Source organism: Canis aureus, chromosome 17 (genome assembly GCF_053574225.1).
Source record: "Canis aureus isolate CA01 chromosome 17, VMU_Caureus_v.1.0, whole genome shotgun sequence".
In the NCBI taxonomy this organism is placed as follows: Eukaryota; Metazoa; Chordata; class Mammalia; order Carnivora; family Canidae; genus Canis; species Canis aureus.
The window spans coordinates 45,553,931-45,567,705 of record NC_135627.1 but is presented as its reverse complement, the minus strand read 5'-3'; the positions used below and the strand labels follow the sequence as shown (position 1 = coordinate 45,567,705).

Here is a 13,775-nt window from a genome sequence, read left to right as displayed (position 1 = left end):
AGGGTTTATTCTAGGTACAGGGACAGTGAATAAACAAAATCCTTCACATAACAACAAACAAAAAACCTTCCTAAAGTTTACTATAGAGGGAAAAATAGACAATACAGGTAGGAAGTCTGATAATAAACACAAGAGAAGAAAACACAGCATAGAGAGGGACAGGGTTGGAAGTGGAGAGTTAAAATTTTTAAATATAATGGTCTAGGAAATCTTCATCTAGGATGGCATTTGTGCTACCTGAAGGAGGTAAAGAAGAAAGTGAGCACAAAAAGCAAAATGCCTGAGGCAGAAGCATGCCTGATTCTTCCGTAGTCTTGGGAAGTTAGTCAAAATTACTTACTTTCTTGTGCAGTTCTGACGCTTTCTCTTCAAACTCTTCTAGTTTTGCTTGATCTATGCAAGTATCTAAAATTGCAATAACATTTTTTATTCCAGTACTTCTTAAAATCATTATGACTTGAAAAGTTTAGAAAGAAAACCATAGAAAAGAATGAGAAATAGTGCCAGTAATAAAATAAACAAAACATAGAAACCTAATACTGGCATGGAGAAGGATTTTCCAAGTGTGATACCAAGACCATAAGATATAAAGGTAAAGACAAACGCAAGTATAATTTCAAACTATTAGACAAGAGGAGGAGAATGTTCAAATGTAACATGGAATATTCAAAGGTTTTTATCATCAATTCATTAATATTTTGAAGGAAGAAGATGATATCCAACACAAGTTAGGAAAACGGGCAACGGTAACGAACCAAAAATTAGGAACAACAAAATTAACGGTTGCTAACACGTATGAGCAGGTATTTCATTTCACCTAATACAAAAATATAAACTTTATTTAATGAGACGCAGATTAAAGATTAAATGATCCAATAATGCCAAGTGCTAGAGATAGCACAGAGAAACTGACTTGCCTACATAAGTACATGTAATGGAAGTATAATTAATGAATTTTGGCCAATGAATAGGCAAGATGTACTAAAATTTAAAATACGCATTTTCTTTTATTCAACAATTCTATTGTTAGGATTTTGCCTTTAAGCAAGAATGTTCATTAAAATATTGTTAGCCAACATCTGGAAATAGATGTCCATCAATAACTGTTTGATTAAATAAGCTACAATATATATGCACATGATGGGATACAATGCAGAAGAAGGGATTCCTATAGATTCCCCATAATGTATTTGATCCCTTGTTTAAATACAAGGAATACATAAATATGATTTTAAAAAACACGTTAAAGAAGGCTTATGATGAAAAGTAACAACCAAATCACTACACTAAAAACTCAATTCCACTTCTGAAATTCAGCCTCTTACAGTTCTTCTTTTATTAGATTATTCTGGCAGTTAGCTTCCCAACTCTAAATAAAATTTAACATTATTTCTTGATTTATGTGTTTAATATATTATAGATAGCTTCCTATTATAGAAGATGAAAATGGCATTCTTTGTCTAATCCTGTTTATTTTAATAATTTTATTTTCTAAAATGGCTGGCTCTGTAGCACTAAATAAATACTTAAACCTCTGATTCCCCTTATGAAAAGAGTATCTCCTGATTTTCACTCTAACATATGAAGTTATCTGTGCCTCATATTTTCCAGTGTCTCTCTACCCTCATGTCCAACCCCAGGTCCTTACATTCACCTATCCATGTAAATACAGTGATATTCTCTTCTGTAAGTCCTTTGCACTGTGTCTCTAAGTTTTTTGTAAACATTTAAAATCAACACATTTGTCATAACTATGTAAATATGTTTCACTCATGGAGTCAGAGAGTCTATTTCTTTCTGAAGAGTTCAATGTGTAGGGGCAGCCCAGGTGGCTCAATGATTTGGCACCACCTTCAGCCCAGGGTGTGATCCTGGAGTCCTGGGATCGAGTCCCACACCAAGGCTCCCTGCATGGAGCCTGCTTCTCCCTCTACCTGTGTCTGTGTCTCTGCCTCTGCCTCTCTCCGTCTCTCATGAATAAATAAAATCTTTAAAAAAAAAAAAGAGTTCAATGTCTAAATCTCTAATCTACTCAAGAAAAACATTCCTAATAGCCAGGTGGAATAAACTTGGTTTTCAGATGCTATTCAAAATCGTCTCACATTTTAGTTTGTTTTTGTATTTACAGTATGTTTTTCCTCATTTCTCTGTCCCTCCCACCACTAAGAGGAACTTCTAATTGCTTCTCCCCTGTGGAGAGAAATATGCACTTTCTTTGTCAGTGCCACAAATTTTATCTAGCTCCTTTCTCATTCTATATATTCCATACATCTTCCTGGACTCAAATATCCTATGAAGAAAAAAAAAAAAAAAAACACCTCACTCAAATAATGGATATTTTTTCATGTTACACCAAAATTTGACATATACATATTCCTTACACATTAGTTTCTATGTGGGATCACATATCAATGAATATTTCCTTCTCTGTTACTTTAAAATCCATGAATTCTTTACCCATGCAGAATTTATATCAGGCATTGGAATTTGGAAAAGAGTGGTTTACAGAGTCATGCAGATTCTCCAAATGCTGACATATCTCATTATACAATATCAAAATAATCACCAATGATCTCATCAGAAAAAAATTTGAGTACTGGGAAGCTGTCAAGCTAACAATAGCAGATGTAAGTTTTCCAAAACTCGAATTTTACTTGAAAGCTTGAATTTGATCATTGGTAACAAATTCTATCAGTTGTTTCCTTGACATTACAGACCTATTTCATTTTTTTAAGAAAGTGTGTGTCAAACAGTCACACCTGAGTAGCCACAGCTTTTATGATGATCATCCCTTAAAAGTAAACAAAACGAAAACAAAAACAACCAATTCAGCTTATAGTACAAGCAAACACACAGGTATGTGCTCATTGTACTTTGGTAGGCAGAAGTGCTAAACATGTATAATTTGTTTTGTCATAGGGGATATTAAAATAATGTGTACTCAAGGGTTAGACTTTTAATAAAATAGTGTTTTTCAGATCTTTATCAAGGACACTCAAATAAAACACAGCAGTTTCTAATGTTTTGTTTTACTCGGAGTGAGGAATACAACAGCTACTAACACGGTTTGGTGTCACTGCCTTGATTTCTAACCAAGTGCTAGCAGTTTGACCCACAAACGTTTATATCACTAGCACAAGTACCAACACAACGGAAAACGCAAATAAGGTCTTAGTATGGTTATGAAAATAGTTCTGACTCTTTGGATGGCCTGAAAGGGTATCAAGGGCCCTCAGGACTCTACAGGTCACAACATGAGAACCAATGCTGCAAAGTAGGGAATAATAAAATGTTTCCATTTAAATATTAGAGAAATACTCACCAACAAACTGACTTAAATCTAAATCCAGTCTTTTCCGATATGTGAAGTCTGGATCCATCCCATCTCTATGCAATACAATCTGAGATATACACTCATCAATTAATTTGAAGTACTGTTGCCTAAAACCAAGAAAAAGAATAAATGTATACTCAACTTATTAGTGTAACTTAACATCAAAATCAAGTACTTTGGTAAGCTTCCTTTCAAGTTCAATAATTTACACCTTTGTATAGTTCCAACAATTGATAGGTCAGATCTAACACAGGAGTGAGAGTAAATACAACAGTCATCACTTTCTTTCCAGTGATATTAAGACCTTAAATTTTTATACTAGTTTAGCCAATATAGTGCCGTAATGATGATTTGTTTTACAAAAATCAGAACCTTGACTTATTTACAAAGCACTAAAAAAAAAATTAAGATGAAGTGATATGTGCTTAAAAGCAGTCCTCAACAGAGATCAACCTACCACTCTACCATACTAAAATAGCTACCACTAATTCATTTTATTAACACAAGCCAAATATATTTTTTTTCAAGAAAATTCTTTGGAAGGTTCTTAAAATTCTACATAAACTATTTTTAGAATGCTTGTGGAGTCCAATTAAAAACTGATACTGTAAATTATATACGATTCCAAATAAATATTTCTTACTGAAAAGACAACTGAAAAAACTTAGTATGACAGTTTTTTGTCCAAAAATTAAAGTTTTTATAATTGAAAAAAGTTTAGAACATCGAGAGAAGCATTGGTAATACCATCTTGCTTTGGTATGTACCCAAGATCAGTGTCTTAAACATTTTTAGTTTCTCCCAATCAATGACCATTTGCTGTCTTTGCTAATGTGAAGTTGTTGTGAATTTCAGCACAATGGGTCATTTATAATGACCCATTTGTAATGGGTCATTATAAATAAGCAAAATATTTTGTAATATTGTTTGTAATTTGTTTGTAATAAGCAAAAGAACATCCCTTAAAACTTAAGTCAACAAATTTAAAAGAAATATTCAACAGATTTAATGACAAAATCAAACTAAAGTGACAGAAAGGGTGGGTGCTAACTCAATGAGGTCAGCCTTTCATCCCAAGCCAATCCTAAGACTCTTTTCTTCCCTCAAAGACTTTTGACACACATTTCCTCTCCACATTTTTATCATGTGGCATATCTAGCCACTTGAGCTTTTCTTCTCCCTAGAAACTGTGTCTCACTTGCCCTTGATCTACTTACCTCACACCTAATAAATGACCCATTGTGCTGAAATTCACAACAACTTCACATTAGCAAAGACAGCAAATGGTCATTGATTGGGAGAAACTAAAAATGTTTAAGACACTGATCTTGGGTACATACCAAAGCAAGATGGTATTACCAATGCTTCCCTCGATGTTCTAAACTTTTTTCAAAAAAAATAGTCTCCCATTTCCTAATATTTTCCATAATAACTCCATTTATAGTTAAGGTACATAAATTGCATACACGTTTTTATCTATCACATTTGAAAACTGAGATGATATATTCCATTCTTTTTTACTCTTACTGAATGTTACCCTAGTGTTGTTTTAATACAAACAGACTTTGAATTAACAACATAGGCTATTTAGTGTGCTTTTTCTTTAAGTCATAATCTCAGTAAATATTTTCTCACCTCCACAGTTCTCACTGATAAATTCATTTACAAAGTAACTGAAATTTCATGCAAAAACTCTTTCAAGGCAACACTAGCAAAATAAATAAATAATGTACTTCTGGATTCCAGAAATATATATCTAGAAAATAATCTCCATGAGCAATTATTGGTGAGTCAGTAAATATGTCAGAGGAATAGGTGGATAACCTAATTAAGGGATGAACATAAATTGTCATTAGTTCACTGATATCTCATTTTTGTTGGAGAAATTTAAAAATCATCTTTACTTTCTCTTTAGTATTTTTACCAGATATCAGAATTATCTCCCATGTACATTCAACTAGCATAATATTTTGCATATGTAAGCCATGGAGTTAAAGAATTGAATTTGATCTTCTACTCCACCCTCCAATTATCTTTCTGCACTTCATTTTACTTGGGGGCAGGGGCCTACCTTTCATGTACATTCTCAATCAAGTTCCACTTCAGTAAAATTTCCTTTTGTTCCAAATGAGAAAGTAAGCTAAATTTCTATTTTTCCTATCCACTAATTCTTTAAAATGGGAATACCTTGCATTCTAAAATAATGCCACTTATACAAACTTTTAAGAATATCATCAATAAAAAAAAAAAAAGAATATCATCATTATTTATTTAGAATGTTCATTAAACAAAAAATGTTCAGATAATTAAAGATTTAAGGGAAAAATCTAGGTCCATCTTAAGATAGTAAAAACCAAAAAAATGAAGCTAAAACCAAAAGAATATTCATAGAACTACACATCTCTCAGTGTGAATGTTACTGTATATAAAAAGTTAAACAATTTTAAATAACTATATGACAAATTATGTAAATGACTATAATCTGACTCAATCTTGTTTTTGTTTTTTTCTTCTGACTCAATCTTGTAATAAAAATATATGCTCTATAAGAATAAATCACAACAACAATAAATACCTATGAGAATTTGGGCATATGGGGGAAAAACATGGAATTGTCTTGATTACAGTAGTCCTAGGAGGAACGATAACTTCACAGGGACCGTATTTGGAACAAAGACCAAGGTCCTGGGGCTTACAGAGTCAAAGAAGAATCCAGCATAGATAAGAATCAAATTAAAAATGTGGTACTTGAAAAATGACCAAAATAACTGTCTATGCCTCAGTAATGTCACTTTGGTGATGCTACAAGTTTAATTTTTCTCTGAGACTCTTAATTCCACTGAAGTGAGAAGATTGCCTCAGCATGTCCTAGGAGAGTTGAGCTTTTCAATCTGTTTTAAAGGTAGACACAACCGCATGCCCTCTTGGAGCACAGATTAAGGGATTAGGGTAAAATGAAGGGATCAAAAGTAAGATATAACCCCCCTGACTGAAAACTTTGAAAGCAAACAATATTCTTGAATTCTTGAAATCTCCAGCAGCATCAGAGGTTGACAGAACCAACCATACAGGGATCAAGAAAAGGATGGGGTTACTTTAGAGTAAGTGGAAGCTTCGATTTTATTTTTAAGAACATTTGGGAAAAAATATAGTAGTATAATCAGCGAGGTACCTCTGATATTTAAAAGTATTTAATCAATGTATTAATATTTGTATTTTAATCAATGTATTTGTATTTTATTAATACTTTTGTCTATGTATTAGTATTTTATATTAGTATTTACAAGAGAAAGAGATAAGCCAAATGATCTGTACTCATCCCAAAGAACCTAACCTAAGTTTTAACTTTTTTTTTTTTTTAAACTATAATTCTATTCACTTGTTAGGTATATCAAAAGCCTGAACTGCACCCTCTGATGTCACCCAGAGTGAATGAGACACGTCTAGCAAATTTTTCTGCATGAAACTAGAAATGACATACTACCCAAAGTATTTGAGAATGAAATTTCAGCAAAACTAAAGGCAACAAAAATGGTTTTATATTCAAGGATCTCAGTTCCCTCATAAAACAGTAACAAAGTGGAAAGAGGATATAGGGAGAGCATTTACTGAGGGTACACCATGTGCCAGTTATTTGGCTAGGAGTTTTATCCATGCTACTATATTCCATCTTCATAACCACCCAGCAACTTAGATGCTAATATCCTTACACAGCTACAGATAGACAAGGTACAGACAGGATAAACAATCTGTTAAGCTCAAGATGGCTAGGATATAATCAAACTTGAAATGTCATTTGTCTAGCTTTTCTGATACATTAGCAATATTAAATATAACTGTATTATCAAGGAACTTTCTAGCTACTTAAGCACTAATAAAAGCAAGGTTTAGTACCCTTCATGTAACTTTTAAAAAGAAACTTCTCAACATCATTCCTACTACTTAAAGACTAACCAGAAAATATTATCCATCATATGATAAATTAGTAATTTGTTGCTAGTTCACATTTTTATTAGATGAAAACTTGTTACCAAGAATCCACTGGAGCTTTAAAAATAACGGTAATATCATTTTACCATCACCTGTCTAAATATATGCCCAGAAGAAATGCCACATTCCATGAGTCAATATTAAAACAGAAATAAAAATCTGAAACTTATTTGTTTGCCCAAATCAAACATCAGGTGATTTTCATAATTAATAGAATTTTATTAGTGAAAGAAAACATAAGAACATAACTTCTTCTTACCTTATAAAATAATTCTTACCTTATACTATAATCATTTCGAATCAGCAAAAGGTGCTGAAGAATAGAAATGAAATATCCCTCTGCTTTAGTTTCCTTAACTGAGTTCCACACCATGTTGTAAATATCATATGCTTCAGTAAACTGATTAAGGAATATATGGATTTATTTATCCTCTACACCAAACAACTGCAGTAACGTGGCAAAGAAACTACTCTCTCTAAGACTTCAAAAGATTATTATGTGCCTTAGCCTAGAATAGGTATCATGTATAGTCAATGTCAAATAAAACACAGGTATCTAGGATTCAGAGTACAGGAAAAACATTTTGCAAATGACAACTTGACCTGACTCCCTGGCTTCTCCTCCATGATCAACTCCAACTACTCCCCTCTCTCAAGCCAAGCTGTTGCTGGTGGCAAGGTAACAGGAAGCTGGTTGTGAATACTATATTAGGTTTTCAGAGTGCCCTTATCAAGAGAGCTGCTGCCAGGCACTATCCACCATGGACAAATAAGCCCCAGGGGAGGACGGGAACCTGGTGGACTTCTGGAAAAGCACAGAGATCTGCAGACCCATAAAGTTAAAAAAGGTCCACGTGAGTGTGCACCCAAGGTATAGGGCAGAAGCCAACTAGCAGGATAAGGGTACCTTACTAATTTTAATGTTGGAAAGTATTAGGAGAGGGGAGGTGCCAAACATGAGAAGAAAAAACAGATAGTACATATACATGAGAGGCCGAATAGAATCCATCTGTAGGCTGTAACGTCTATTTACATATGCATCTACTTAGAAAAACACACATTAAACTAATAAGAAAAGTTTATATAGAATCAATCTGATTCATAAAGGTTTGACTTTATGTTGTTTATATAGAAATGGCTTCAGAAGTTTAATATTTTGGAAGGTTGGTTGGGGTTTAGCAACAATTTTCCATATTTCACTAAGTTGAGAACAAAAGGATATTCAAGTTCAGCTCTAATATCTTCAAGGCGATGGGAGAACTCAAGCAAATCTTCTTCCTTATGCTCATCAAAGACTTTAAGTTGGATATCCAGGCTATCATTCTTCATACATTTTAAATCCTACAGGCATTAAATAGAAATGACAATTAACGGTTTTCTTTTTAATAATGCAAAAAAGTTAATGAAAAACATAAACAATAAACCAGCCATTTGACTGGATTTATAGCATTCAAACACTCAAAGTGTTAAATAATACCCACATCTTATCTATATTTCACAAATTTTTATACTCAAGCCTTTTTTCCCCCCACAGATAAATTATTCTTGAAGGTAATTTATCTAAATTTCCCCCTATTCAAGTACTCCTCTAATTTAAATATTAATAAGGAGACTGCAGGGCACTTACTGGCAAGATCTCTTTCAATCCACAACGCATAAATTCATTTCTGATGTGAAGCCTGAAGTCCAAATCATCAGGAGATGTAACAAGGGCATTGATGAGCTGCATACACGCTACCTACAATAGATTGCGCAGTGAGACTTAGGCTCAGATTCCAACATCAAAGAGTCAGAACTGAAATATCAAGGTTTCATTCTAGGAATTATCAAATATCTTCCTTCACAGAAGAATCTATTAAAACAATAGGATGTGTATAAATTATTTTAGTCAATTACATATTAAACAAGAATATTATTTCAGTGGAGTTTTGTTTTTTAATTTTTCATCTGTTTGGGGGTTCTCGTGGAATAGGAGAGAAAAACATTAGGTCCTGGTACCATTTCATAAAAAATTTCACTCTAGCCCAAACTTAATTTCTTGTACAAAAATATCATTCCACGCACATACAACACAAAACTGAATATCCTAGTTGAGAAATTATCTCTATTGGATATGTAATACTTACCTAAAATAGAGTGGTAAAATAACTTGCTATTCATCAAGAGAAACCCAAAGTTCTAAACACTTCAAGGTCAACAAGTGTCCTGAATTTGGTTAATGGGGTTGTTATAACCAAAACTATCTTACCAGCTCTGCACAATTAATTAGTAAAATTAACCAGGCAGTGGTTCTTAAAGTTTGGCAAGAATTCAAAATATACGTCATGTTTATTCCAAAGGCATAGAGAAATTACATAGCTAATTACATCCTTTACTATATACCTTAAATGATAAAAATGTAAAAATCACTGTATTTTCCACTTATTTAACTCTCCAAATTTCAAAGTGGGTCTACATTTTTTTTTTTTAATTACTGGATGAAATCTTTCATTCTCTGAAATCCCTGTAATCGAAACAAAAGAGATTGAAAGCAAAAGAGATGGTCTCTAGAGAAGCAAAGCATTCTTTGTTGTTGATGACGATGCTATTTTTCTAACTCTACATTCTACCAGAGTCTAACAAGAATGACTGGCTTACTGATCAATATGTTTAACCTCATGCTGTTCCCTAAATTGTCCTTTCTCCATCCCTTAAGGCAAGGTTTATATGAATTTAAAATGCCTTTTTTGGATTAAGACACCGACAGGGGTCTCAGGTCCTGCTGGTTGAAATATATCGTAATTATTGTATTTGATGTCTAAATACTAAAATCTGACCAGCATGCCTCTACTGTCAAAACTTAAGACTATTTAAACTGGAGGAAGGAAATGTGCCAGAAGATAAATAGGGAAAAGGGAAACATTTAAAATAGAAAGAAAGAATAAACTTAAAACTGAAGCTACCTTTCCAGTACACTTCACTCATCTATAACTGTCTCACGTCACAAAGTTTAAAATGCTTTCTATCCACCTCCTTGCCAGGTACCTGGTACCCACAAAAATAGTTTTTCAGCAACAGTATATAATCTTAAACGATTTCAAAGGACATTTAAATAATGTTTCTCTACATTTAGAGCAATTAAATTAGTATTAGTCGCTAGGTTTCTGGAAAAGATGTGAATTATAGACAACTCAAAGCAGCAAAAATAAGCAGCATAAAAATTAGCAGAAAATATGACCTAAATGTAAATATGTGCAGAACAATAGCAGCCTGAAATGGAAGAGAAAGAAGGGAAAAGGATAATCCAAATTCTTTCCAGGAAACATCCTAAAAGGCAATTTCCTATAAAAGCTGAAATAATGAATTTAAGCTAATTATCTAAAATCCCTTCCCAATTCTAATGGGAAAACATAAACAATTTGCTATTATCATGACCTATAACTGCTCTTAATCAAGGTCATGTAAACATGTCTATGAATATGTGCAAGTACATAGCAAAATGCAGTGCTTCCTTACAGAAAAATAATTCTATAATCAAGGTAAAGATCAAAGAGCTCTAGGTTTTCAACATGTACACAGACATACATAGATCCATTTTATCACACAATTTCACACTAATATAGCATACCAGCAGAAAAAGGTGCCAATATAGCATCTATGTCATCAAAATCAATTCCTACAGACAGTGAGTGGGAAAGGCTTGGGAACTATAAAGGTAAACAGGATATATTGCCTACCCTCATGAAGACAGATACAATCATAGAAGGAATATGTTCCACATATAAGGAATATGGAGAAACTAAACACAAAAACAGATGGATAACAGCACAGGCTCTTAAGGATCAGTAAGTAAGCAGCCTGATGAAGTGAAGGGTCAAGCTGAGATGTTCTAAGCAACTAAAGAATGAACATGTTATAGAAGCCATGGGACCTTCCACTTAATTACAAGGAATTCAGATTTCCTGAGTAGTTAGTGAGGGTGGGAATGGAGAGAGCAGTACAAGAAGTCATGAGAAATGAGCCTGGACAAGACGACAGGCTAGGTGAGGCACAGTCTTATGTGGCAAGTCAGAAAATTCAGGTTCAACTGGAAATAAGGGAAACCACAAGGAATTCTATGTAAAGGAGAGGGAAGAGTAGAGGTAACAGTATCAGTTAAGAAACTACTATAGAATCAACTAGTGAGCACTGATGAATGAGAGCTTGAACATTTGAAATGTAAGAAAAATTGAGAGAATTTGAGGGTTGAGTGGACATGGGGTTGACTCAGAAGAATTCACGAGAGACTCCTCACCTAGGAGTCAACTAGATAGCAGGTAGTACCATTAACAGAGTTATAAAATTCAAGGAGAAAAACAGGTTTTAGAGAATAGGATAAATCTCCACTTTTAAAATTCTGAGACTGAAATGTACATTAGGAGGGGCACCTGAGTGGTTCAGTACGTTAAGTGTCTGACTCTTGACTATCTCTGGTCATGAGATTAGAGCCCTGCATCAGGCTCCTAGCTGAGCATGAAGCCTGTTTAAGATCCTCTCTCCCCAGGTGCCTGGGTGGCTCAGTCAGTTAAGCATCTGCCTTTGGCTCAAGTCATGATCCCAGAGTCCTGGGATCAAGCCCACATCAGGCTTCCTGCTTAGTAGGGAGTCTGCTTCTCTTTCGGCCCCCCTCCCCCTGTTCATGTACACACACACTCTCTCTCTCCCTCAAATAAATAAATAAAATCTTTAAAAAAAAATTCTCCCCATCCCTCTGCCTCTCCCCCACACACTCTAAAAAAAATAAAAATAAATTAAATAAATATACATTAGGAAATCATTCATTCATTAAAAAAAATATAGTTATTGGGTACTTAGCCCATGTCAGCTCAGGATATTAAAAGAAGCTCATGGAAGTAATGGTATTGTGATATTCGCCATGCTGTTTGATGTTCCAAAAATGAAGCATACATAATCTTCATTACTTTGCACTTAACATATTGTTTTGATAGCATGACAAAATGAACTTCCCTATGGAATAGAGGAGGATAAGAAAACAAAGAGCTTCTGCTCTCCTAGAAACATCTTAATTTAACTAAAGCTTCTATCTCTAAACATCAAAATACAGAATTCACCCTTTGTTTACATACTCAACCATTTCACTCTCTCCAAGACTATTTATTGGTACCCACAAAGCACTTCTCAGTGCTAGGGATACAGCTATGGAAAAAGACAGAAATCACTAGGAAAGATAAAGAGTCAAGACTGACCCCAAGGTTTGTGGCCTGGGCATTTCGAAGGATGGGATTATCATTGATTCAGATGGAGAAAGAGGTTTGAGAAGACCTATCAGGGGAGGTGGGTTTTAGAGATGTTAAGTTAGAAATTATCTATTAGCGATTAGCATTAAAAAAAAAAAAAAAAAGTGGAGAAGGTAACTGGCTCTAGGAGAGCCAGGTTCAAGAAAGAGGTTACCACAGCAACTGCGGGCAAAAATCAGGGTCTACATGGAACCACTTGGGAGTAGCAGAGAGAAAAGACCAATAGGGTATTTCAATTGCAGGTTTTCCTTTAAAGGCTGGGGAAATAAAGCAAAAAGGCTTTATATTTGCCTTTTGATGTAGAATATGTAGTGATGTAGAAGAAGAAAGATTGTAATGCCCAGGGATTACGGGAGGAAAGTGTTTTGACAGTGAGAGTGACCAATTGAGTCAGGGGCTCTAATAGGTCAACTAAGAGGACTATTAAGTTACAGGTGCATTTGGCAAATTGATGACTTGACAAGAACAGTTTCTATAAAGGGACAGAGCTGCTGTCTCAAGTAGGAAAATATTCACTTTCTCATATATACCACATGCAACCAAGATCATTAAAATTGGCACTAGAATATTCTCCTCCTTCCTCCAAACGCATCTTTATACTTCAGTTTATTAACCTTTGGTTTCAGCAAGTAAGGTGTTTCTCTTTAGGTGTTAAATCATGGACTCAATTCTAACAGATATTGCAAGCTCATTTTGTTACTCTTGTCTCAATTATCAAGGAGGCCGCTTGCGTGAGTAAAAGTATTTTTAGCCTAACCTGTAGCTGGAGGGCTGTGTGAGTGTGTGACCAACTCAGGCGTAGGATATAGCTGAAGGGATGTTTCCTCAAGAGCAGCAGCAAACAAAAGGTTCACCTCAAGGTATGGGACCAGCAAAGCCCACAGACCAAGTCCAGGAAAAGGAGCAGCAGGAAGCGTAATTACAAAGAGTGGAACAAATGTCAGTAACACAGGAAAATAGAAGGCACAGATGCGCAACAGGGGGCCAAGTAAATAAACCGTAAACAGAAGTCTCAGAAGAGATATTCAATATGAGGGACAGAGCTGGTCAAAGGCAATCTGAGGAACAAGGCAAATGATCAAGGAAAAATCATTAGACCTAGAAAGAGGTTAATCAGCAAGACAAAGAAAGGAACATGCCACCATCTACATCACTTCATCAGCAAAGTAGTTTTC

The 13,775-nt window shown here is 34.5% G+C and overlaps 1 protein-coding gene across 18 annotated transcripts in view; it reads right to left on the bottom strand.

Moving 5' to 3' along the window:
* DIAPH3 (diaphanous related formin 3) overlaps positions 1–13,775 on the bottom strand; it is a 512,559-nt gene that overhangs the window by 323,789 nt on the left and 174,995 nt on the right. For all 18 annotated transcript variants that reach the window (XR_013355827.1, XR_013355826.1, XR_013355823.1 and 15 more), the window contains 5 exons: positions 8,952–9,062; positions 8,547–8,665; positions 7,603–7,719; positions 3,323–3,441; positions 341–405 (listed from right to left, as the gene is read on the bottom strand). Coding sequence is in view for 12 of the 18 variants with exons in the window: in XM_077855466.1 (XP_077711592.1) it covers positions 341–405; positions 3,323–3,441; positions 7,603–7,719; positions 8,547–8,665; positions 8,952–9,062 (531 nt within the window). In the remaining 6 variants the exon portion in view is untranslated. The remainder of the gene's footprint in view (positions 1–340; positions 406–3,322; positions 3,442–7,602; positions 7,720–8,546; positions 8,666–8,951; positions 9,063–13,775) is intronic.